The 27,546-nt window shown below is 38.0% G+C and overlaps 1 protein-coding gene across 10 annotated transcripts in view; it reads left to right on the forward strand.

Moving 5' to 3' along the window:
• Positions 1–27,546, forward strand: part of NUMB (NUMB endocytic adaptor protein) — a 98,239-nt gene that overhangs the window by 57,713 nt on the left and 12,980 nt on the right. For 4 of the 10 annotated variants that reach the window (XM_050896829.1, XM_050896834.1, XM_050896830.1 and 1 more), the window contains exons 2-4: positions 4,781–4,924; positions 17,265–17,339; positions 22,618–22,695. In XM_050896829.1, the coding sequence (XP_050752786.1) occupies positions 4,799–4,924; positions 17,265–17,339; positions 22,618–22,695 (279 nt within the window). In that variant the 5' untranslated portion in view covers positions 4,781–4,798. The remainder of the gene's footprint in view (positions 1–4,780; positions 4,925–17,264; positions 17,340–22,617; positions 22,696–27,546) is intronic. The other 6 variants (XM_050896832.1, XM_050896838.1, XM_050896833.1 and 3 more) reach the window with 2 other exon arrangements.

Genomic DNA, 27,546 nt, shown 5'->3' on the forward strand with positions numbered 1-27,546 from the left:
AATGTTTAGTCTAATGTTGTAATCTCTTGGATTGCAACAGTGGTGGAGGTTTTCTTGGTTTGTTTTTTTTTTTCCGGTTTTGTTCCCCCCCCCCCCAATGGGCATGACCATTCAGATGTCAAGCTGTCTGCAGTTAGCTGGCTGGTAAAGGTAACCTTGAAATGTAACAGAACCCAAAGTAGCCCTGTTTCCTCCTTCCTCCGGAAGATCTCAGTGCTTTCAGCCTTTGTTACCTGTTTGTCTCTGTGTCCTGGTTTTGGCTGGAATAGAGTTAATTTTCTTCTTAGTAGCTGGTACAGTGCTGTGTTTTGGATTTAGTGAGAGAATAATGGTGATAACACGCTGATGTTTTAGTTGTTGCTAAGTAGTGCTTATCCTAAGTCAAGGATTGTTCAGTTTCCCATGGTCTGCCAGCAAGCAGGTGTGCAAGAAGCTGGGAGGGAGCATAGCCAGGGCAGCTGACCCGAACTAGCCAAAGGGGTATTCCATACTATAGAACGTCACACCCCGTATATAAATGGGGGGGAGTTGGCCGGGAGGGGGGATCACTGCTCTGGCATCAGTCAGCGGGTGGTGAGCAATTGCATTGTGCATCACTTGTCTTTTCTTGGGTGTTATTTCTCCTCTTTTTTTTTTGTTATATTCCTTTTCATTACTATTATTATTATATTTTTATTGTTAGTGTTATATTTTATTTATTAAACCGTTCTTCTCTCAACACATAAGTTTTACTTTTTTTTTTTTCCCCTAGCCTCCTCCCCATCCCACTGGGGGGGGGAGGGGTAAGTGGCTGCATGGTGCTTAGCTGCTGGCTGGGGTCAAACCACAACAGTCTGATATTACGCTACGTTTTGTGATTTAATTAGACTTTGAGTTTCCCATCTTGGCTTTTCACTAGGCTTATCTTCAAATACTGTTTCTCCGTTGTCCTCTCTCTGGGCCCAAGCTGGATTTGGGGTTGTGAAAGTGAAAAGGAAATAGTGTCTTTGGTGGTTTGGTTTGTTTCTTCTTGAGGTTTTTTAAAATACGTTTAATTACAGGACAAAAATCAGTTGCTAAATATAGAAGAATCAGGGACAGATAACTTTCAGCCTACATAATCCCAAAACAGAGTATAAAGCTTTTTACAGTATCAGTGATGCTGTCAGTTCAGTAGAAAATACCGTGCTAGCTTGTTGCAGCCTAGGTTGGTGTCTCTCGTTATGTGGGCAGGCATGTTATGCTTTTATGGAAATGTGAAGTGCACTGCAAAGAATTCAAGTAGGAAATGCTCACTCATTTTTCTCTAGAGCTCCTGCGCAGGGATTTTGAGCTCCAGGCAAAATTAGTAGAAATTTCAGCACTTAATTGCAGCAATTCATGTGCTTCTCTCCCGAATCCTCAAATATGCAGCCTGTGTGAGTCGTTTTACTTAAGGCTTTCCCATCAGATGGCAATTCTAGTTATATTGGGCTGACATGCATGTTACCAGCAAATCAGGTGTTTATAGGGCAAACTATTTTGCAACCTACTTGAAACAGTCTGACATCTCAGAAAATCCGAGTGTGGCAGTTGGAGAAAGCTCACTGGTTGCCTGACCAGAAATTAATTTTGATATTTGTCGGCATGTCTATTAAATAGAATAAGCTATTTTTAAACCACTTGAGGCCGACATGACCTCAAAATTAGAACATGTAGGTAAATGGGTTTGGTTTTCAGTGAAAAGGAAACACTTTTGGGCAAAATGCCACTTCAGCTGCTCATAGGAAGCGTAGTTGAAGAACTCTTATTCTCATCCTCCCCTGTGGATTGAGATTCCTGGTCAGAATAAATCTCCGGTAAGGTACCAGTCTCATGGGCAAAAGCAATGCTTCCTGGGAGAAGTCCAAAGAAATGCTCACATAAGCAAATGCTATGATAAGGCAATTAGACTGTGATTTCACAAGTGGTACAGTGGCTGCAGGCTGTTCTCAGTTGTTGTTTTGTTACTTACTGAAGCTTTTGAGATTCAGAGTTACCTTGAAAACTTTTCCACAGGTTCTTTTTACATGTTTGTAGGTTTGAAATTTCTACAAAGCATTTTTTAATCTATCGTACTCAGAATATGGGCAGATGAGCCTTACTGCATCTATTTGTATCAGTTTAAGAGTCTGTTGCCCTTTTTGGCAGAACGGAGTATCTATGCCCATTTCTCAGTCACCAGAGTGCAAGGTCGGGCAGCTGGGCTTCAAGCTATGCGCTGACCAGACTCCTGAGCTTTGCACTGAAGCAGCTGGAGCAGCGGTTTTGCTGCTCGTGCTATGGCACTGCCAGTCTTCAGCAGGGACAAGAGTGGGTGTCCTCACGAGCTGAGGTGCCGTGTGGAGATTTGCTGCAGTACGTGTCACCTGCCCGAGGTGATTGAATGGTCCCCTTGAAATTCTGGTTCCTTTAGACTGAGTGATGCATAGATTCGTCTGTCTGCAGTTTGTAAAGCAAAATACATAACTAATACTACTCTAATGCCTCTCTAAGCCTTAAGGGAGAATAGAAGCCTTGCACCTTCTCTTAAAACTTCCAGAATTGTCTTTGCACACTGAAAAATTTTTAAATGGCTTTTAGCTTGTAAAATAAAGAAACTGTGTTTGTAGAGGAGCTGCTTCGGCTTGTTTAGTGGTAAGAAATGTGCATGTGTTTTATTTTGCACACATGTTCTAATCTCTAAATCCTACTAAGTAAATTCAAGAAAATATTTCATGTTACTAGTTATGTCAGGCATTTTGCAGCTATGAGGGAATGAAGCAAACACTGCTTTATAACTACATAATTGTGATTGAAAATCCCTGAGCAACTTCCTATCCCTGCTCTTACACTGTTTGTTAGAGCTCGTGGCTATTCTAGATACATGCTCCCTTCCGGGGACAGTTGTCTAGCCTTTGCCATACATCTCAACCCTTCACTTAATTTGCAAGAGATTTGGATTGCTGGGAGTGCCACACCTTGCTGCTTTGAAATGCTCATCAAGCAGCTTTGAGCACAGGTGTTTGCTGCAAAAGTGGAGTTTGGTCTGGTTGCTTGCTGATGTAGAAATACTTCAGGAATTATCCCTTATGCTGAAAGAATGCCCTGCAATGCTCCAAGACCAGGCAGCATTGCATTTGTCACTGAACCCGTGCATGTGAGTAGCGTGCTTATTTGCACTTCAACAAGTATTAGCATCACACTTAAATTTCCCAGTTCTAGTGATATAGTGGTGTTTTCTTATCCATGGGTATATCTTTAAATTATTACTTATTTTACAATATTGCTTTGAATAGATTATGGAAAGGTGGAAGATTCTTGAGAAATGAGCCAATGCCATGCCTGTAAGATACAGTGGGAACTGACTTCCCCAATGACTTACAGCTTGAGGAGGAAAGTAACAGTTGCTGAAGGGGGCTTTGGGGAGTCAGTGACAAAACTCACACCTTTTTGTTACTTAGAATGGCTAAAGTGCGTCATGAGATATAAAACAATTTAATATTTTTAATTTGGCTGATCAGAATTGGTAGTGGTGGGCAGTGATTTTCTGTAATGCTTTTGATTTCTGACTTTTGTTCAGCTTTGAAATTGTTGCATTTTGAATTTAAGCTTCTTAAATGTCAGATACCACAAACATGAATGTGTTTATTTTTCTCACCTATGTCAAATAGTTTTAACTGGAAGACACTAGCTCTTTTAAGGGTTTAAAATAGTGTTCAAACTGCTTTTAAAGCTGCTTTCATTCAAAGGCTACCTATTGACACCCATAAACATCTATATTCTGTAGCTTAGTTAATCTAATGGGAAATAAGCATATATAATCCAGGTAGATTTTGTTGCCTTGCATTCTGCAGCATCTTTTTTTCTATCAAAATGAGATGTCATGGTTGTAAGAAGGCTTCTTTTTCAGGAAAGAAGAGCAGTATCTCAAGAAGCCTTTTAGCATGTTTTCTATATTCCGCACATTGTATCCCATATGATTTTACTTCTGTAGCTGAATATTGAGTCTTTTTATTAGTAGTACTTTCTCTGATATCTTCTTGGTTAATTGTAGTTTGAATCTAGTAAAGGTGAGCATGTCTAAAGTATAGAATGGCTTGTATATAGAAACTGATACATAAGAGAACAGTGTATAAAAAGCATCTAATTCTAGGCTTTGGAAGTGTAATTACAGAACTGTCTTCCCCCTTTAAAGAGGTGAGACTATGTAATTGTTTAGAGATTTACCCAGGACATGGAAGTCAATTCAGTGCATTTCTCATTTAAACGTAAGAACATTTACAAGTAGACTAAGCAAGGGCTGGACTGTGCACCTTGGTAAAAGCATGAACCTATCACTCGTACTTAAAGAGCCGCACAAGCACGTAATTTTAGGAACAGTCTTAGGGCTATGAATCCTTGCCTTGCATGGGTGCCTTGGAAGCTTGTGCTACTGGTGTCCTGCTTGGTTGCTCTAGATAGGTGTTTAAATTTGGGGAGGCAGGATTTCATGCGCATCACTCTTCAGATCTTCTCTGTCAGCTATTTTAAGTAACCTTATGCTCAGAGTAATAGTTATTCCTGGGTCTAATGCTTCAGTTGCTGTGGAAAGATATTAAACAAGTAAGGTGGATTTGTGTTTTCCACTTTGAAGTGAATATCTGTCTTTCTCTGAATCGATGTCCAAAATATTTTCCTTTCACAGGTACCTACATTCATATTTGCAGAAGCCCAGATTTTTCATTTGTCATGATAGTGGTTGACCCAAAGTGGCTAAATGTGTGTTTTGGTGCCTATTGGCGGTATTCTTTTTTTCTTCTAGGACGTGAAACTCTGAGAAATGAACAAATTACGGCAAAGCTTTAGGAGAAAGAAAGATGTCTATGTCCCAGAGGCCAGTAGGCCTCATCAGTGGCAGACTGATGAAGAAGGCGTTCGTACTGGCAAGTGTAGCTTTCCTGTTAAGGTAAGAATTTCTGCCTTTCTTTTGGATATCCATGAGGTACTCTTGCCATGAATTATTATTTGGGTTTATTTTTGCAAGCATAAGCCAGCGGCATGCTTCATTACACACTGACCTATTTTACAGTCAGCTCTCATTGCAAAGGATGTGGCTGCTTTTTTAAAGCCAGATGACTCATGTAACAAATGCCTTGGAAAACCACTGTCTGAGAGATCCTACATTATTATCTAGTTGAAATAAATCATGTAGCTAGGCAGAGGAGTAATATAATACTTGTCTTCATTTTTCTGGAAGAGCAGAAATGATAGACCTCTTGGATTGCATGGAAAGGTACTCTGTTCTCTCTGTTAAAAGTGGAGTTACTGTTACAGTTTGACTTGTAAGGTAAGCAGTGAATTGTGCTTGGAAAGGAATCCTTCCTCCCTTTTGATAACTGAAAACATTGCCAAGTAACACCTGGGTTTCCTTCCAGTGCTTGAGATTATAAGCACTTGCTAACTTCTGAGAGTGTCTTCTGTGCTACGGTTTTGTGTGTGTGTATATTACAGACTATTAATGCATGTGAAACTGAAATTACCTTTTTGAATTCTGAGAACTCATTCCAGATTATCGGAGTATTATAAATAGGTATTTTCTTTTGTGTCACCATTTCTCCTTCCCCTTTATTTAAGAAACAATATTATTTTAATATTTTAGAATAATATTTAATATTAATACTTAAGAAATACAATAATAAAAATAAATATGAAATTTAAGGTGTCTTGTTTGCGTATGCTCCTCTTGTAATCAAAAGCTTTCTTCCTCAAGGCACACTAATACTAACTCTACAGTAGATTGTAAGCAGATGACACTTTTGGAAAGCTAACGGATTAAATATCTGTGCACAAGGAAAAGAGTCTATGGTTCTGACACCTAAGGACCTTTTATTAGTTTTTATCTGTATTATACTTAAAGTAATTCTGTCTGATAGTTAAACAGGTGATGTTGCTAGGTGGAACTCTTGAAACTGGCTGTTACATATTTTTGTAAAGCTGTGGGTATGTGCAGATATACAATAAATTTGAGATAACTTTCACACTAGGTTCATGCCCTACTTTACCCTACTATAGTTGCTTGTGTGTGCTTTTACATATACGCAAGTGTATATAATGTTTCTAGTTTGTTATGTTTGCTTGCTTATTTGTCTTTGTCTTGTGTTAGTTTTCTGCTAGGAAGAAGGAACTGTAACTCAGTACTAAACAGAGATGTGTTTTGCCAGAGCTTTGAAAGTAACTAACTGCTCTGTGGAAGCTCGAATTTAGATTAAGGTTTAACACTGTCTAGGAGAGAACAGAGCTGTTAGCTTGAGGATTGTTATTTTTTAATAATTTAGCCATTACACAGATTGAAAAGCAAAATACTCAATTTCTAGACATCTAGTTTGAGTAAAACTTTTTCAATCCTTTACTGAACACAAAGGGTGTCAACCACTTCTTGCTGTTTAAAGACGGACTTTTTTTAACTCTCAGTCAAGACTTGCACTTATAATGACAAATGCTTCCTGTATTTAAATGAAGCATTCATCTGTTCTGGGCACATGTACCCAAAGTCAAAAAAGGTTTTGGGCTATTCTGTGCTGAAGAGGCATAGAAATGGTTGAGTCTTTGCATCCTATCATCATAATGGGACTTGTTTACCCTTATTTGCCCGCTTTATATTGGAATTCACTGAATTAATTTAATTTGTTCTTTGGAGAAAATACTCTGAAGTAAACACATCTTTACATATGTTTCTTGATTTGGTCAGAATGGTAGACTATTAATATTTAAAGAATTTGCAATTAGATGAAAACTTAAAATTGGAATAATTTGACTTTAAGAGGCGTTTTAGCTTATTTGATTAGAATTTATCTTCCAAAATACTATGCCTTGAGATGCGCAGTAGTGGAAATTTTTATTAGACTTGGGATGCAAAGTGGGTGTTAACTGGTGTTTTATAGATACAGACAGGAAGTATGCCATTGTGAGTGAACGAGATAAACCAGATGTAGAGTCCTTGGTTAGTGGGTGGTACTATATTTTGCTCACAAAAAGAATAGAACTTTGTGCTATTGAAGGAGAGTATCCTGTCACACCATTCTTGGGTATTATTTGGACATTCATACATTCCAGGAAAAGTATGCTGTCTCCTATGTCCTTAAGTATCTGATGGGGTGACTTTTCTTCCTGATGCTCCTCAATTGAGCAGAATAAACTGAGATATTTTGGGGGAAATGGTTAATGAATAGGAACACATTCAAATCTGAAACATGGTGAAAATATCTTCATTTTCTTAAAGTTCCTAAATGGGAATTCCAGAGTGGTCCATTGCCTGTAATATAGCTGCTCAACCACAGTTTAATATGTTTTGGGGTGGGGTGGGGGGGTGGCGGTTAGTCTGTCCTTATTCGTTATGGTCTGCCTTGTCCACTCTCTAAAAATGTTCAGCCGTAGTTCTTTGGAGCTCAAAGCATAGCTGAGTGGCAAGACTGGAGTCTGGCTTTTGCAGGGATGATGAAGATTTGACCTGTGTAGCTGGTGAAGACCTGGGAATTGTTAACAAGTATCTGTACAGCTGTCTTTAAGGTTTTCTGTATGAAAATAAAATACATGAAACTAATGTAGTAGCAGCTATGTTGTAGGCTTTGTTTCTTCTAATGATTGCTATTTTATTTAGGTAAGACTCTAACATTCTTTTTTTGGAGAGAGGAGACTAGTGCAAATGCAGAGTAGGGAGTGTTTGCTCTCAGTTTCTCTTGTAAAAGAAAGATCATGAAAGTTTGATGCGTGGAAGATATGTCACTCTCTTAAAGTAGTGTTAAGTTGGTTTGTTTTTTAACTTCTTGCCTTTGGGCATTTGTGTTTTGCCCGGAGTTGGGGTGTTTGTAGCTAGCACAGATTTATCCTTTTTTAGGTATTACAGAACATGTGGAAGCACTTTGAAAGTCATGTTGCAAATAGGATTTCATCCTGCCTCCAGGCTTCATTCTGTTAATGTTGGACACGGACTCCAGTAGCTGCTCATTCATTGTGCTTTGAGGATGCTGTACTGCAAACAGATTTAATGTTATTGAAAGTTTTTCTACATTGGCACAGTTCTTGAAGCTCTTCCTGTGCTACATCCACAGCTGATCGTTATTGTTAATTGAAGTCTGTAAGTGTGCTGTTGGATTTTGAGCAAATCTGATGCATCTATGGATCGTCTTCATTTTGGTAGAGAAGATGCTATGTGGAAAGCATTAGCAAAATTCCTGTTACACTGTTGCTTTAAAATTCAGGGAAGTGGATTTGATGGTTGGTTCTCTCCAGTGCTGTTCTCATAAATTTGGAGGTCGTGATAATCCTGGGCGTGTACTGTTACTTTTAGGTAATAACACTTTTTTTTGTTTTGTTTAACAGTCTGTGTTTTTCCACTAGTTGGAGCATCTGTGTTGTATGTAACCAGCTACTGATCGCATTTTCTCAGTCATTTTTGTGTGTAGGATGTATTTACAGATAGCTCTTCACTGTGGAAATCTAACCACGCTTGAGGTGGTAATCTGTCACGTTGAAAACAGGGCCTTGGAATGGCTACTGACTTTCCTGCAGTGCTATTCTGTGTAAACTGCTTTGAATCTGCTAAAGTTGCATTGAAAGAAGAGCCAGGATGCTGGAGCGTATGACTGAATGGTTTTTTTGCACTCCAGCATCAGCAGAGACACAGGTGCCTGTCTGTCAGCAAAGGTATGAAAAGGATGTTAAACTTGTGTTTAGACAGGTGACTTGCAGACTTTTGCTGTTCCATTGGGAACATAATGGTGTTGCTCTCCTAACTTTTGTGGTGTGGAGGCATGATACATTGCAGCTTTTATAGATGTGCTCAGAGTTGCCCCATTATTTAAATGTGGCACTGTTACAGCTGCTGGAAAATCTGTGGAGAAGTATATTTTCAGGGCGAGTTCTCTTCCACTGTCCTAACAAACTAAAAAGTAACTACCGAGTTTCAGTAGTGAATCCTCCCTCTGAGAGAAAAACTGTGCCAGATACATGTAATGTATAAGGGACTTAGGCAGAGACATTGTATTTAAGACTATTCAGAAGGAGATTATTCTAACAGACATTACAGCTGCGCTTATCAGTGCTATAATTTATTTTTACACAATCTTTATACATCATAATTGCAAAAAATGAAGTTCACTGACATACACATTTTCAAACTTGCTTTCTTGCTCCAGACGCTACCTCACTGAGAACATGCAGCTGTTCTATGTTTTAATGACTAAAATATTTGACACTAGGGCTTCTTTTGTCTGAAATGCCTTTTCAAATGTCCCTCTGGGTAAGTAGTTTTTATTCATACAAATGCACTTTAGAGTAACTGGCCTGTGAAATTTATATCAGAAAAATTAGGTCATTTCCCCCTACTTAACAGAACTAAACAAACCAAATGCTTGCAAGTTCTTGGCGGTTCTAACCAACCGGACATGTTAAACAGAATATTAACAGCTGATTTCTACCTGTGGTTCTAGAAGATGCAACAGTCGCATATATCTTGGATTGATTTAATTAGTTTTATTCTGTCACTTTCATGTTTTTGGTGGTCAGTCTCTTTTGACCTCAATGCGTCTAAGGCTACTGTTGCCTGTAGCCTGCAAGTTTACTTGCATTTTTTATTCCATTTATTCCAACTGGAAGACTAAAGATATCAGTGAAAAAAATCCATGTGGAAGAGTAACAAACCACATTTGTATTTTTGAATTTGAAGTCCAGGATTTGCTGCTGAGTGCCTGGTATCATGTGAGTTAGCCTTTCCACTGAATCTTGATTTCTGTGTTTAGTGTTGACAAATAAAAATTGTATGGATACAGTTGTACATTCACACAGAAAAGAATTGACTTTTCAGAGTAAATACTCATCAACTGTTTCCTGTCTAGCCCTTGCTTTGGTGGGAGATGTTTGGAGGAACACCGTATTGCTATGTATTCAAGCAGAGACAGAAGAAAAGGGAACAACTTGCGCTGAGCCCTGTAGAGTATCCTCACTGAGACCTGTGAGTGTCAGTTCTCATCCCTGGGGTCCCTGTGACCCGGCAGCATATTATGTCATTAGGCGATACGTGACCCTGCTGGAACGGCTATCAGTAGGAAATAGGCCATTTCTGTCACTTTGCTAGGTGCTCTTGCACCACTCATAGCTGCCCTGTTGTCCTCTTTAGTTTTGGAATTTACATATTCATTGCTTAATGTGAAATTTATAAATCTCATATTAAAATAACTTCTGATTTTTAATCAGTTTATAAGAACAGCTTGCATGCCATTCTGTTCCTCCAGATCAGAAAGACTGGTTCTCAGCACAGGTAACTGTGGCTTTTATTTTATGTCTTAAATGCACTTCTAGTTTGAAATAATAGTAGCTGTGAAAGAGTTTACCAGCATGTTGATGCTGAAGTGCCTTTAGGTTAGGCATGTGATGTTTTTGACTGTGAAAGCTTGAGATGCTTGAGTAGTCTTTGGAAACTATGTTAAGTATTTTTAAGAAGTTAATGTGACAAATCTGCTCATTTCTGAAATGTTGCACAGCCTTACACATTAAACACTACAAATCCCTACCTCTTAAGGCATGAACTGATGTTAGCAATGAACAATAACCATTCCTATTGAATGCTAAACCAGCAGCAAGCAAAGGTACATTTTTAAAATCCTGCAGCATTTAAGATCACAGGAAAAAAAACCTCGAAGACAGCTAATTGTAAAAGAATGGTGATTATAACAGAAGGTGTGAGACTTGCCTCCAATATATTCCTATGCATTTTTGTCATGATTAAAAGGAACGTAATGCAATCCCTAATCTTTAAACTTTTCACGCTTGTGTCCACCCCTTAGTTTTGTTTGAATAGCCTCACAAACAAGAAGTTTTAAATGAAGCTTCTTACTCAGTTTTAAAACTCTCCTGTCTTTGGCCAAGGTGAAATTCTTAAATTGTTTAGTAAACTTCAAATTGTTTTAAAGATATGACTATTAATGTTTAGAGACATAAAAATGGCTTGGATGTCCTTGCAGAAATATTTCTTTTAAATGTAATTTAAGTGTTGGAAATCAAAAAGTTTTCATTGGGTTATACTTCTTAATTCTGGGTGTTTTGTTTTTTAAAATTAGGGGATTTCCAGTGTCATAAATGGAAACTGAATTTTTTGCAGGACTTGAAGAAAAGGTACAATGTGCACCTGTGCAGTGTGTTTATAAAACTTTGTGCTATCAACACTTGATTTTCTTTTCTTTTTTTTAAAGAAAATTTTACATTTATTTACTAATGCTGAATTCCTGGAAAAGTAGGAATTGCACATCAGAACGAACAATCAAAAACCTAAGTCTAATAGTACATACATGAAGCTGTAAAGGGGCTAGGAGAAATAGTGAGTTTAAGCCTTGTCAAGGGAAATCTAGGATAGGCATTAACAACAACTCAGCAAAACAACCTCCCTTTCTAACAGTGAAGCATGTAAGCTACAGAGTAGAAGGTCTACCCTATTGATCTCCAGTTACAGAAATGTCATAATACTTCAAGGCTGACTTGTCTGATGTAGATGTGGAAGTAGATCCTGCCTTGAAGCAAGTGCTGTCCTACATAACCTCCTGAGTTCCTTCCCTTTCTTGTTTTAGGGATTTGTGAGAATATGAAGAATACAGCATTTGTGTATCCTATATTGAGCTCTGCTACTTCATCTTCAATAGTCCTAACTGGAAATGTTTGTTATTCTCTCACAGTGCTGTTTCTGTTCACACTGATAAATACGATATGAGAACTAGTAAGTGAAATGCACAATGTGGCTCTTAGGTGGGTGTGGTGTGAAGAGACACGGAGAACTACTGGTATAGATACTGCTTTGTTTTTAGAGTTAGATTCTTTTGGCCCAGACTATTCAGACACATTTAGCAGTCATAGGCTGTTACAGCTCCTGTTTGGGGGGATTTAACAGGTTGATGAGACATTTTCATTTCTGGTGACTTAAGGAAGTGGACCCTAAGGACATGTGTAGCATCGCAACTGACCTGTAGCTTTGACTGAGCAGAATTAAGCTTAGTTTGTTTGTTGATGCTTAATCATGGAGTTTCTGTTGTCTGTGCTTCTACAGCTCTATCTAAGCAAACATCTGTTTCAAACCGATAAACTAAAAAAGCAGGATCATGGGTGTGAGAGAGGAGAGAAAGTATTGTACATTGGAATGTAAATCTTACAGAAGTCAGTGGGAAAGTAGCTCAGCTTTAAGCTGTATCCAGGCTTTCTGGATTTAACATTATGTCTAGTTGCACGACAGCATTTCACTGTGAAACTGTGGAGCTCAGGCTTTAGTTCTTGAGCAATACCAATTCCAGAAGCATATCTACACATGCAGATGCCAAGTAGTCAGTCTTACTGTTACAAATAATACCCCAGTTGTAGAGAGAATAGTACTTACACAGAGGAAGAAAGAGGAATGTCGCTGCCTCTAGGAAAAATACCAAGGAAATGGTGGTGTGCTTCTCTATGGCAGCTAGTTCCCTAGCACAGGACATCTTGGCCAAGACTTACAGTAAGCTCATTTCCTGTGTCCCTCTAGTTTCAAATGTAATCTGAAGAACCTAATCTGTTATTGCAAATAAAACAGCGCACGTGAACATCTGCTGATACAGAGGGAACTTCAATGATTTGTGTATCTGTGTCTGTTTGGAAGAGAGACTGTAATAGCGTATTACCAGGCTTGAACAAACAAAACTGGCTCGAGTGAGTTGTCCAGGTGGAAGGAGTTCTGGTGAAGGATCTCTCTTTTTGCCAGCTATTATTGTTGAACTTCGAAATTTTGAAAACTGAGTCAGCCAAGTATTTGTGAAAGAAATGAAAACAAAGAACAATCAGCAGGGCAGTATTTCTTGTACTAGGACACAGATAGTAGATCCGTTTTGTTTCTGACCAGCAATGTTTCTGACCTGATACATCAGCCCTTGATGTTTTCTTAGGAGCAATTTCAATAGCGTATATTTGGGGGAAGGCAGTAGGACAGCTTCACCAAAACCGCTTGATATGGTAATTTAAGTTGTTAGTTTTTAGATGAAGTTGGAAAAAGTTTAAAATGTTGAAAAATAACAAAGTTTCTCAAGCACTTTTCAAGTTCTAAGGGTGTTTTGCTATGTGCCAGTTTAACTTGTTCCTGTGTTGATTGCTTTCTGTTTGACTTGAGATTGATACCGAACACCACCATCTGTGAAAGAGAACATAAAGCCCAGAGGTGAAGAGGGAAAGGTTTTTTTTATTACTTGCTGTACCATCATCTCATCTTTTTTTTCTGAAAATGTTAATATAAGCAATACTTCTATTTAAAAATGTTTGTGTTAAGGGGTTCTCCAACAGCCCCTGAAAGTATTTTATTTCGATTAGAGGTCTTATGTTACTTTGTACGTGGATTCTGCCCACAAGGATTTTAGCTTTCTGTAAAAGCATTGGTGGTTAATTTCTGGTATAATCTCTTACAGAACATCTTATGGCTGAGAATTGCTGATGTCATGACTATCATTCATTGGTTGCTATGGAAATTAAGTAGGAATGCATTCAATATTAATACTGCATTCCTACTATGTGCATTTTCATGATGGAAAAGTACTCGCTTTCTCCAGGAATGCTAGCTGCAGTGATCCTTGTGACAAGGAGTGCTCTTTGCAAAGAGCAAATGTCCGGGGTACCCCCTTCCTTACTGTTCTGCAAAGTCATCAGCCACCATGGTACGGCTTATGCAGTTCACATCGATTTTGTGCACCCAGTAATTATGTGTCCCAGTCCTTGAGTGTGTTTGTGGTAATGTGCCATGATGGATTTGCATGAGATTTTACTTATATAGGACAAGTCGCTGCCCAGGAACTTCACACTATGTTTCTTATCCTTTAGTTTGAAAGGGAAGTTCCTTTCAAAGATCCTGAAAGGTTGTGTTATAGCAGTATGGGATTTATGTATCTGCTTTTTAAAGTGGTTTCCATGCAACCTCTTTCCTGTAGCAGGACAACAGAGTTTGGTGATGGTTTATTTTTTTTAAGTCCTGAATTCTGGTGTTTAACTTCCATTTCAGGCTGTAAGGAGCAGACTATGTCTTAATCTAACTAGCAGCTGTATTTTCTTTCTCTATTAAATTTTGAAATGTCATTCATAAAATGCTGTTGCACTAATAAGTTGAGCTAATATTTCAAATTTAAGGTTAGGTAGCAATATAATCACAATTTAATGCTTCTGATTAAAATGTAAGGGTACTAGAAAAGGTCTCAGTCTGTAGCAGAGCTGTTTGCCAAGTTTCTTGAAGAAATATTTATGTCTTTGATTACTACCCATTAAAAGTCATAACTATTGTAGCACTGGTTAAATACAGGAGCCATGTATATCTACTCTCAGCCTGGTGGGGGAAAAAAGATTTTAGAAATAAGCCTGAAAACTTGGAAGGGGGCCTGCTGCTTAAGGAACGCTTGGCTAAAAAAAGGCGACCGCCACAGCGTTCTTATTATACAGTTGAAAGTTATTTTTACGAGAAGCAAACTTAAAAATATATTGGTATCTATAAGGAATTAACACACCACCACCCCACCCCAGAAGAAAACCCAGGAAGAATTTTGAAACTGCCTGTAAAATGTACAAGGCCACTGATACTGATAGTGATGAGCTTCTGGCTTCTGCAAAAATGGTGCAATGGGAAGAAGGTTTTTTTGATGAAGGGCGTAAAGTGTAAGTGCAAACAAAGCACCTTTTGTCCTCTATATCATAAAGAAGTATTGTGTGGCAGTGTAATTTCTTTTATAATTCAGAATTGATTGATGCTCAATGAGGTCTGTGGATTGTACCCTTTTGGTGTGGGTAGATGCACTTGATATGTGCAATAATGTCCCCATTCACTGGAGTGGAAGCAGTATTGAAAACTGCAGCTAAATGTGCTGTCTCTAGCAGCAGTGGCATGACTGATTGCTGAAAGTTGGAGCATGGGACTTGAATAGAGGTTTGGCAACACAGGGGAAAATGGTTGTCTGTTTTGGAGTGTGACATGAGGCAATATTTACCCTGCTCTGTTTCTCCCTTTTCCAAGCAAAAGGCAGGTTGCCAAGTACAGGGACTGAATGGTTTGCATCTTCAATTGGAAACATTTTGCCTGCACTGGGGTAAATGAGATGTGCAGATAGCTCAGGAAATCCGAAAGTTGTCCTGTTTGTATGATGCTTTACTTAATGGTCATGCAAACTAGATGGCTTGTTCCATGCGCATATCTTTTTTTCTGTCCTCTATAAACCTCAGCCTTGCTCCTGTCTATATCCTTCCCTTTTTAAGGAGAAGTTGAGAGACTTTCTGAAGTTACTAAACCCAAAACTTTCCCATGACAAATATGCACAGCCACAGAATTTCTGCATCTGTGGAACTTCCAGAGGAGTCATGGCAGAACTAAAGATCCATCTATGATAGCTGTTGGTATAAATATGTACTTCCAGACACATAGTAAATGCATCTTTAGTTGTTACTATTTGTGTATTTTTAGGATTAAAATTTTCTACTTAGTGTGTGTTCTGGAGAAATGAAGATCTTACGCAAGTGTTCAGCAAGCTCAGCTGAGGCAGTACAGTTGCTGTTTTGGCAGCTCCAGCATTCAATTATAAGGCTTCAGCCTCACAGAGCTCATTTTGAAACAGCTCTAAAGTGTCAGGTCTCTTTTACTTACCTTGTAGTTTCTATGCAATTTATTTTTCAAGCTGTTCTCCACCTGTGAGGGCTGGTTTAAATTAAATTCTTGCAGAATTGTTCCATCCAGATTTACTCTGCTTTAAAAATACCACATAGTAAGATTTAATGTTAAAGCCCTCTGCAACTTAAGATCTTTTAAATCTTTCAGCAGTTTAATGATCTGTAGGGTGATACTTAGAGTCTCCTATTTTGGAGCATCTTGCCTTGCATGAAAAAAACCCTCAACTTTCGAATTTCTATTAAATCTTTAAAACAGTCTGAGTTTGTCCATTTAGTTGAATCTATTATGTTATTCTGATAGAGTGCTTCAATATGGTGCTAAAGAGTGAAATCTTTTTTGTCCATCTAGTTAAGTATGGTGTCCTAATTAATGAAACAAAACCTGAGAGATTTTCGATAACTCATGACAGAATATTCTGTGGTGGAGTGGGACTTCTCAATAGATTATTAAACCTAGGTTTACTACTGCATTAAGTGACACAAGTATTGGTTCTGATATTTTAAAACCATTTCTTCACTCTCTAGCTAGTCTAGAATATAAATGCTGAATTGCATACAATTCTTATAATGCCATGTAAATTGGGGTAAGTTTCTTTGACCTATACCTCTTATTACAAAACTTCAGAAAGCTTTTATTTAATAGTTTCTATGGTTTTCTTCAAGAGTTAAGTACTTTGAATAAGGATATGAATGTTTCTAGGAGAACATTTCCTTCCCCTATCAACTAGAACTACGATTGGAAAAGGTAGGGAGAAATTGGAAAACTTAGAGCTTCCCCCCCCAAATGTAAAATGAAACCGTCCACAGTACCTCGAGCACTACACTCCAATGTCTTTCTTGAAATTGCTTTCTTTATAGGCTAATAGTATTCTGGGTTATTAATTTAAAAGCTTTGAAACCTGCAGTTTCTATTAACTGTTGTTTTGCTGTTTTTTTTCAAGTAGTGCATGATACAATAAATATACAGAAAACTGATATTTTAAAAAACTTTTTATGAGAATGATGAATGTTTCAGTGTCCTCATAAGAGCCTGGTGTTGTTATGAAGATAAACAATTTTGGTTTACAATTTTAAAAAAAGGGGAGGGGAAGAAAAAAAGAAGGATGTTTTCTGTTTGCAACACTGACATTTCTTGTATTTGGACGTGAACATTCAAATGTATTTGGTTATCTTACTATGTAGTATAATTCAGTTTTTGATACTAAATATATTTATCATTATTCAAAAATAATTTATTCACAGTCACCTCTATATTGACTGAAGGTTTTCATGCTATGCAAGTAAAAAAAAAAAAAAGTGACTAAAGCTCATGCTGAATAAGCAGGGAAATACAGTTCTACTCTTCAATTTAATTTTTTCCCCCAAGTAAGGAAAGTCAGTCTTTCCCTCAAAATTTCTAGATGTACTATGCTTTTCTACTGATGCTGGTGCCCCATATAAATACAAAGTCAAACCTCCAAATACAGGTCTCAAAAGAAGGCTAGCAAAGTGCTGTTAACGTCTGTCATCTCAGCTGTACTGAGATGAATTCAGAGATTGAATTTTTAAACCCAGGGAGTTTAAGGAGCTACTATTAAGCTTTTCTCCCCCTACTCTCTTTCCTGCAGTACTTGGGACATGTTGAAGTGGATGAATCCAGAGGAATGCATATCTGTGAAGATGCTGTGAAGAGACTGAAATCTGTATGTATATTTGTTTCAGGAAAAAGTTGGCTTTGGGGCTGTGAGCGTTTCTGGAAAAGGTCCGTTCGGCAGCAGTGCCCCAGCTAAAGACTGAACTTTTGACCCATGTTAGGAGAACAGTTGGCCGGTTTGAGAGCACTGCTGCTGTTAGGGGGACGTGCTAATCTGATGATGAGAGGGAGAGAGTTACAACTGTTCTTTCTACTTGCAGAAACTATTTGCAAAACAAATGTGTAAAAATCCTCTGTGACCTTTCAGACTAAGTTGGTACCCACATGGGACTTCAACCATTGTTTTTTAACAGTTCTTTCTCCCTCTCTCTCTTTTCCTCTCCCGCTCTCTCTCCCTCTGTTGCCTGCCACTTTAATAGTGACTTAATTCACCGTTATTATACAAAATATTACTTGATTTAGGCTGCTTTTTTCTAATGCACTGCAACATTGTAGTTATGCATGAAATAATCTGGCTTGTATCTGCTCAAAGTGGCCTGAAGGCTGCCTAATTCTGATATGTCATGAAGTGGGCTGCTCTTAGTTTGGCTTCTGTGAACGTTTGCTCCTGTAAATGGCACTCGTTCAAAGCTCTTTGTATTTCTGTGGCTCATTTGAAGAGGTCTTGTCATCTCTTTCCTGCAGTAGTAATATCACAAAATCCTGCAGAAATAGCAAACTCCAGAAAGGCAGTGATCAGTCTATCAAGGAATTGAGGCTAAAACAGCATTGAAGAGAACAGAAGGAGAAAGGACATTAAAATTTGAAGTTTGAATGGAGATAGAGAACTGCAATCCTTTTCATCACTTCTCTTATGTGTCTTAGCTATATACATTCTTCAGTGATGCCTTTAGTGGAAGAAACTCTTGTATCCTTGCAGCTCAACAGAGTTACTTAAAGTACATCAAACACTTCTGTACCTTTGCTAACTTAAGGTATCTGCTACTGCACATCACTTTTTTTCCCTCACCAAATGTGAGAGCTCAAATGGCTTCCAACTAAACCTGTTCTTCCCTTCTTCCTAGCACACAACAGAGGATTATAGGTTATCTTTTCTTCTGTCTGTTGTGCTGTAAAGTTTCTGAATTGGTTTAGTGCTCTGATTAAAATCAAGTCTTTTCATTCTTTTCTCTCTCAGCTAATGTATAGCAACCTGTTAAAGCCGCATCCCATCTGTTCCCATTCAGTCCAACAGTGATCAGTGATTGATTTTTATTAAAAAGGGCCACACAAAATATAAATTAGTTTCTTTATTCTATGGATTTAGTTTACATAGCTAAAAGTGCAAGTACTGACCACATAATGAATTGCATCCGGTTTTGTCCCATTCTGGTTTTTGTTCTATCAGAATACTTTCTATTAGCACACCAAATAATGCTACAGTATCTACTTTATGCAACTTCTGTAATTCTCTTCCCTGGGGAGCTATGCTGTGAAGTAGTTGTTCTCTAGGTTTTTTTATAAACTTTAAGCCCACAAGCCAGTTGAGTGTAGCTAAGCTTATGGATAATGAGACACAGTAAAAGCATAGCACCCAGTTTCTTCTGGAATCTGGATAATTCCAGGATTGTGATTCTTGATCACCTGAATTATTGATTCAAATGTCAGACTTGGATATCTAACTTTTACAGTGCATTCTCTGGAAGTAATTTCATTTTCCTGTTCTGTGCTATGTCATTATTCCAAATTGTGGGTGGCATTGATTTACCCATTCTAATAAACTCAACATTTTTCTTCAGATAACTTTGATTTCTTCTGCTGTTTGAAGTTTTTGATGTCTATATATAAATTGGACACAAGTGCATGTCTCTTACTATTGCTGTTTGCACTGTCTCCTTTGTCAGTGTTGGAAGTTGAGAAGTAGAAGTGAAATTCTCATTGGGCCCCAAGAGGAAGATTCAGATTACTGAAACTACTTTGTACGCTTTAGTTGCTAGACTCCATCGGATCCAAGGTTCATTTGGAGCTGCTCACTGCAGTTCAACCCCAGCCCCCCACCCCCAGCATGTAGGTTTTAAACTGGGGGCATTTCTTCAGGACTCTGCTATTACTGAAAGCTCCTTTCTGTACAATATGCTCTCTTAATTAGCAAAAACCAAACCACTGGATGATGTTTCAGCATGCAAGGAATGTGATAAGGAAACAGTTTGTTCTTTTGGTAGTCTCTTGCTTTCACAATACTTCGTTATTTTGATGGGCTTTCTCTTGGTCTTGAAAGAATTACAAGTTTGAGCTGCAGTACTCAAACGGAAAGACTAGCTTAAGGGAAATTGGACTTCACTTTTCATATGGCTAAACTACATCAAAATGTATGTGGCCTATTTTAATCTTTTGTTTCCTCTGCAGGTAACATGTAGGTTTTATAAATCCAGTCAATAAAAATTAGACAGAATTGTTGAAATACTTGTATCTTGTAGCTTCTAAAAATTAAGTTGTGTCTGTCTTTACTTATTTTAATAGATTTTTTTTTTTTTCCTCTTAATTCTTGTTCTCCAACAGTTGGCAATTCATTTGGGGAACTGAAGTCTTCTTTTTTAGGGTTGACTAATGGATTTTAAAACATTTTATGGGATTTGTCAAGAAGAATACAGAACAGTGTTAATCTTGGGTTTAGGAATAGCTTAATTTCTGCTTTGCTTTTGGAAAGAAAAGATGCAAACAAATCTTTCTGTCCCTTTATCGTGGGAAATAACCTCTCAGGGGTTTTTTATTACCTGCTCATTTAATGTGGCGTAATTGTTTTTGAGCATTACATCTTGCAGAACTTGAAACCAGATGATGGTGAGCATTTTATTCAGGCATTGTTTAATTGACAACTGAGTAAAAGAAGCCACTTTTAGCTAGAGAATCCCTCATCCATACTGTATTCTGTTGTTAAAGTTTTATAGCTCTGAAATTGCACACCAACAATACTATAATGTGCAGTTTATAATATTGTTTAGAATGAAGACAAACTTGAGTTATGTCCCTATTTTCTGTCTGATGAAATGGCACCGCAGTCTCATTAATAGATCAGAAACCCATGTATTCAGCTATCAGTCTATTATTAACATGGGTTTACATTACCAATGAGGCTTGCATTTTTCCCCTTATTAGGATATTACCAATGGAGCTTACATTTTTCCCTCAGTAGGGATATATTACTAACTGTGTATACATTTCATATGTGGTAGGATCCTTGTATTTGGACACTAGGCTCTAAATGGTTTCTTCAGAACCATTTCACTGAAGTTAAAATATTTAGTGCAAACTGGCAAATAACTTTGTAACGGCCCTGTAAGTGTATTTGACGCAGGTATGGGAGCATCATATAAAGACAGAAGTATACTCTCTCATGTCATGTTTTGATTTTTGAATCAACTTTAGCATGTAGTATTGGTTTCTAACTTGCCACTTTTTGTTTTAAATGATGCATTTGTTTTAATATATGTTCTTGTTTTAGCAGGTAAAGAGACATAATTTAATATTTTAAAACATGCATTAGTTATCTCTAAACTACATTAACTTAGTGTTGTTTAAAACCCATTTTGCATGATGCCTTTTCCATTAACCTTGTCTAGTTTATTATAATCTTGTTTAACAAGCATTTTGCTGAGACCAAAATTAACCATCACCTAAAAATGAGGTAGCTTCTGGTGAATCTCTTTAGCTTTTGCTATCTTTAAAAAGCTGTTTAGTGTAATGCAATAGTCATTGCTCAACTTGGCAGCAGCATCCAACCCCTTCTCATTATGTACACAATGCTGTGATTAATCCATTAGTTCCCCTCCTAGTGTTCAGCATATCCTGTCCAAATACATAACCATTCCTGCCTCTAAAAATTGTTAAGCTTTTCAGCTGACTGAACTTAGAGATGTTCTTTTTACAGTGTCTGAGTTGACATAAATGTTACAGATACTTGTTAAAAAGCTCTGTGGAAGGACATTGGGCAGAGAGGCTACACAGCAACAGAAGTCAGGAAATGCAAAGTCAAAATTGACACTCCCTTCTTAACTTTGTGTTTCCTGGCTTTTGTTGGCTTGCGTCAGAACCATAGCTTTGTTTTAAATATAACCTTGTTTATCAATCAGTTCTCAAGACACTGCGTCAGGATATTTGTAATAATATTGTTAATATAGTATCGTTATCAGTGATCAACAGGTTGGAATTGCACGGTGTTAATTTGGGGTCAGGGGCTGTCACAAAGATGCTCTCTGTCTCATCTGCAATTCTCCACCTCCTCCCCGTTACTACTATACCATAGCTTTCCTACAAGTGAAACAATTTGGAAAGACAGCAAGAACAGTGATATGCTTCATGCCAGCTTCCCTCAAACACGGAGCAGCATGTGGCTGCTTGCAGAGCACCAGGCCTGGTGAAGCATTCTCTCAGGAGATCAGTTCAGATCTTGCAGGTTTTTTTTCACAGTCTGGTAACAAAATAAAGCCAGTAAACTAAACTGCCTGCAAATATGCTTAAAATTGTGTGCTGCCTTTTTCCTAATGTGAATTGGGCAATCGGTATAATAGCTTCTAGGCTGAAGAAATTTAGGAAGTTGTTGTTCAGCTCTTGGTATCTGCACTTGCCTGTCTGTCCCTGTCTGAGCTGACTTTAAAGGGGTCTTGTCCAGCCTATCTATTCAGAGGTGTAGAATGAATATCTAGTATTTGTATAAGTATTGTATAAAGCCTTGGAAGGCTTTAGAGAGTGTGAAAGAGGAACGGATCTCATTTGTGTTTTAGTTGTACCACAAGGTAAGATGAAATTCCTCACTCTTCAGAGAAGACTGCGTAAGATGTGAAGTGTAAGAGTAGCATGTAAACCAAAGCAACAAATAAATGGAATAAAATGAAGGAGTGTTTAACCCTGCTTTATACCAGCCATATATGCTTCTCCAGCTTACAAAGCATTTGCTTTGGGAAAGAGTGATCAATACAGAGCAAACTTAACTGTAATTCTGGAGTTAGAACTTTGCATTTCACAAGAGCCCGTACAGTATTTTAATTGTTTAACCACCATGTCTGCTGCCAAGTTTGGTGTATAAACTAACTAAAAGGGACTAAACAAGGGAGAGTGAAAATAAAGTAACCACTTTGCATGAAATTGGGGCTGAGGTTCTCTTCTTTCCACCAATTTCAGGGCAGTAGCTTATTAGAATTGTGTGCGTGCCCTTTGATCTGCATTTTTATGGGATTATTTTCACATTTGCCTGTCGCACCTTCTCATGGATAACTCTAAAAACCCCTTCCTTTCCCTCCAAACCCTATTCTTGTGTGTGCTTGTTGGTTTGAAACCCTGGGACATTTTAGCTACCTACAGTAATAGCGCTCGACTTGTCCCCCCTGTTCCTCCAGGAAAGGAAGTTCTTCAAAGGCTTCTTTGGAAAAGTAAGTTTAATGCCTCGTTTGTGCTTGCACTATAAGGAGTTACATCCCTGGTATAGCACTGCCATAAAATCAGGGTTTTGAGAGTCCCCTAATCCATTTCAGAATATTTGCTTCTAAAACAGACTTGGAAGAATGTTGATCAAACAAAGAATATGGTTAAAAAAGCAACCTGAAACAGAAACTTAAATCCATATGGACTGTATTGGAAATCTAGTGTTCTGAAGTGATTTGGTCTTCCTGGGAAGGAAAAAAAAAAAAAAAGTGAATTTTCCTTTTAAACCCATGAACTTGTTCCAGCCTACATCACCTGGGCAAATATCTACAGAGCAGTTGGGGTCTGTGCCTTATAAGTGCTTCATGATCGGCTGCCTGGCACCATGAGCTGACCCCCAAATGTTAGCGTTGGGAGAAAGCAGTATACCTACACATACCATCTCTTGAACCTTTGTTTTTTGAGCACAGTCCTAATTCAAAGGTATATGAAGATGAGACCAGGTGTTTACCTACTATGTTTTTCTAATTGCAACTCAACTGTATAACTGAGAAATTTATTGTTTCTACTGTTGCTCTCGTTTTCATGAGGACAGTGTCTTAGACACCTTATTAAGAATGTGCTGTACTGACAACTGGGTGGTTTTATTCCTGCTGTCTACATCTCTGCAAGGCAGTGCATGTAGACCTCAAAGAGCTCTCTCTTTTACCTCTCATCTGTTCCCTACCTCTGTACTTAAAATTCCTGTAAAACATTTTAATTTAGTTTTCACATGGAGTTAATCTATGATACGGCTTCTGAAGTATCTTGTTATAAAAAGAATCTTGGCTTAAATAGAAACTAACACGTTTGTAACTTCCATACATACAAAAGTCTTTTGAAGAAGATTATTCTCTGGTCACAAATTTGTTTTGGCTTTGCTTGAGGAGTAAGTAAGGTTTTTTCAGCTGCTCCTTTTTCACTGTTCACTCAGATAGTGATGCATGCTACACAGCGACAGCTGTTTCCCCAATTCAGGTTTCTTCCTGTGATCTGGGAAATCACACATCTAAAGTATAGTGATGGTGAAGTAAGAGGCTCCTTTTTTTTTTTTTTTAAGGGCCAAAATACCTTAGGTGGGAGACCTGTCAGATTAATCAGATCATTCCTATGCGCAAACAAAATTTAAGAGCTGGAATCTACAAAGACTGGAGTCAAAACATGCTGTTTGCTTTACAACCAAAAATGCTAAATACTACTTACAATTTGTTTAAAACAAACAAACAGAAAACTCCCATCTCAACCTGATCACCTGATCAGATATGTTAGTTTTCTTTCTGCTTGTTGGTATTAACTTATGTTAGGGTACATAAGAAAGCAAAGATGTAAATGATAGATATTTGCATAGCACTTAATTAAAAAAGTCAAAGACAGATTTTTATCTATTAAATATGCCAGCTTCCCCATTACATCTTAGTTGCTTTTTTGTGAAGTCCGGTACTTTACCACAGCCTTGTAGATTTTCTTTGTCTTTTATTATAATATTTTGCCAAAGAGGGACCTACTTCTACTTCAGCCTGTGAGGTTTCATTAATTAGCACTGAAACCACTTAAATCCATAGCGTTTAGGTATCCCCACAGCATCAGTATGGCAGTGCCTTTATTACGGCTTTGACCTGTAACAGTAGCCCAAATCTAGGGGAAAACTGCAAAAAAAGGGACAGCTGTTCCCTTATTAATAGTTGTGAAATACTAATAACTCTAATAACTTTTGGCTGTCTCATCTATAACTTCTCCACAGATGCCTTGCGTTGGGATTAATATAATATTCAAACTGCAGAGCTGCTTAAAACACACTAGCAGCTTTGAAAAAGTCAGTCTAGACAAGTTTGCTGCTTTCCCTGTCCATATTTTTCTCCCCCTAAAAGGTAAATCCGACGGATTTGTGTCCGGAAATGTTCAAGTGTTTAGTATTGAAAGTACTTTCTTTTCAACTTTAAATAAAAATGAGATGTCTGTTGATAGCTCCAGGTTAGGCTTCTGCAGTTTTATTTTGTGTAGCGTATGCAACGTAACCAAATCAACTGCATTTTTAGGCAGCTCTTCATGTTTTAAAACTAAAGCTTTTCTGTTGTAATGAATAGTAGTACAGATTCGGTGATCTTTCTCATGTTTTGCTTCCACTGAGTGCGTGTATTTCTCATCACGCAATGTTTTATAGAGAGTCTGAAATGAAAAATTTTCTTTATATATACCTCAGACTCCAGATAAATCTTACAGCTGTTTGTAAGTCCCAGGACAGAATAAAATAGGCAAAAAGACTAGAAACAATTTAGAAGTATTTAAAAAAATGCATTATTGGGCAACTTTAATTCTGCTCTGTCATCCTTAAAACTTTATTTTCCACCTTACGATATAGCTGCTACTTATCTCCACGTTCCTATTACTTCTAACAGTTAAATTGTCATGACCCACACTGTTGATTAGGAAATGTGCATTTTGGATTTAGTCCACTTTTTTTTTTTTTGAGGGATGCCCATCTCCATCTCCAGGGCATTGCCAGCTTGTCGGAGAGGTTTCCCTCGTGCCTAGCCTGCAGTGGTCCTGCTTTGTCTTCAGGCCTCATTGTCTATCAGGACGGGCGCTTTGCCCACCCTCCTGGAGACCTCTGAGGACTCTGAAATTAGTCCAGATAACGAATCTCGTATTGGAGCAGATTACTGACCTCCTAAGAAGTGCTGAGCAGTGAGGTTTCTATCGGGGCTGACTCAGCACTGACAAATCAGGCTCCCGGGAGTCAGTGCCACACGTGGCGCTCCTCCAGCAGTGCTGTCATCCAAAAGCTCTTTAATATGAAGACAGGCTACTGATATGGATGTCTAGATGAGTCCCTTGGTAGCAACATTTAAGACCACACTGTTCCAGTGGATATTGGCCATTTGCTTTAAGTACTTTTGTTTAGTGTCACCTATACCTTTCAGTGTTTATTACACAAGCTGTGATCCTGCATTGGAGTTCACTTCCCATGCAGTATCTTGCATCCGGTCTGATCTTTGTCCCGTGTGTGCCAGGAGTGCAAATGCTCATATCCACTTTGTAATCACGATATACTTGGCAATATTCCACCCGTAATGGAGTAGTACTTTGATTTGTAAATCCAATATAAACTGATTTGGAGAAGTATATTCCTTTATACATCACTTGTAGGCACAGATGAGCTGAGGATTCAGTAGATGGGGAAAATCATATGTTGCCCAACAGTAGTAGCTGTGGGTTTGGGATATAGACTGTAAGGACTTACACCTTCTAAGTGCTGCATCCATGATAAATCTGGAAGAAGGAATTGGGAGATGAAAGTGTGTTTTGTTTTTCTCTTAGTGTAGCAAACCCATGTTTGGTTATCTTGCATGAGGAACTTTATGTTTCCAGTGGGAGGGGGGGACTTAGCCCTTTAGCCTTTTCATTTTATTCTGAGAAACATGAAGTTCATGTCTTAGCTATTTCTAAATCCTCATTTGGTAAAATAGCAGGTGAGGAGTAGTTCTGCTGAAGATCAGTACTGCTTTATGAAGTACCCAGCTCAGTTAAACTTGACTTTAATACAAACTGTTCACTATTTCTGCAGAAACAAGGTTTTTATTGTTTGCTGGGGAAAGACTTGTATCTCTGTTTCTAATGATGGTAATCTAAACCAAACAGTTACCTGCAGGCATTGTCTTCTCTTGATTGTTTGTATTTGCTTGGAATAAAGATTTTAAGACTATTAACAGCTTATAAGAAACTGGTACTTCTTTTTAAAACAGTTCAAGGAGACAGACCTCTACAAATCATTTGGGTTTGGGATTTTTAGGGACTTTTAGGCTATGGAAGCTAGCTGAGCATTGAAAATATAGACTATGTTTTGTGGGTATTGACATTTACTGCCTTTTAAGACCAAAAATTAGAAGTGACTTTTAAATGCTGCAATATTTTTTTTTTAACAGATGTGGTGGTAAATTTAAGTACATCTTCCTTTGTGAATTATACTCTTTCCATTAGGCATTCCAGAATCTGACAGTTTTACTTTAAACCTTCTCTGGGGTATCCAGCAGGCTGGATGGACATTTAGAAACTTGCTTCTGCAAGCACTTGTCCATAGCTTGCTTTCATGCTGTGCTTATTTTCTCTCTTTTCTCTTTTAATCACTCTTCCGTACAAGTCAGTGCCATTCTCTGTTTTCACCAAGCTTTTTGAAAATGCTCAGGGTGTCATTGCTACTTCCGAAATTGGGACAGATAGTTCCTCCCCAAAAACAAACAGAAGTTCTGCCAGGCCTGTTTTCTTCACACTTGCTGCTTTCTCTGAGAATGAAACCAATGTGATACAACAGGAGACTTTTCACTCCAAGCTATTTCATCCTTACAGTGTTAAAATCAGTGTTGCAGACTTGGAACATGTGGTAGCTTGTGCCAGAATGTGTCCTTGCTCCATTACTTGCTGTATGAATATAAATTATATACATCTGCAATGAACTATTAAAAAAAAAAAATTAATTGCAATTCTTGCATGAAGCCACTAGCTGATACACCCTCATCTTTTTTTGGTTTTGTTCCTCTCTTCACTCCCTGCAGTGGTCTGTGGTGGGTGCCATTGGCAGCCACAAACTATGTAAACCCAGTGCTTCAAAAAACATTATGGGGAGAATATTTTATTAGCTGGCTTAAAGTATGGGGCTTATGAATTAAAGTAACACATTTAAAAAAAAAAGATTATGTTTCTAGTAGTAGTTCTCTAACAACCAGTAAAATTATGTTGACATCTTGTACCTATTTTCTGTTCAATGAATTAGTTTCAGAATAATATTGTGTCAAGTGTTTATACTGTTTTCTGTAACCTTCCCT

Source organism: Gymnogyps californianus, chromosome 5 (genome assembly GCF_018139145.2).
Source record: "Gymnogyps californianus isolate 813 chromosome 5, ASM1813914v2, whole genome shotgun sequence".
Taxonomy (NCBI): domain Eukaryota; kingdom Metazoa; phylum Chordata; class Aves; order Accipitriformes; family Cathartidae; genus Gymnogyps; species Gymnogyps californianus.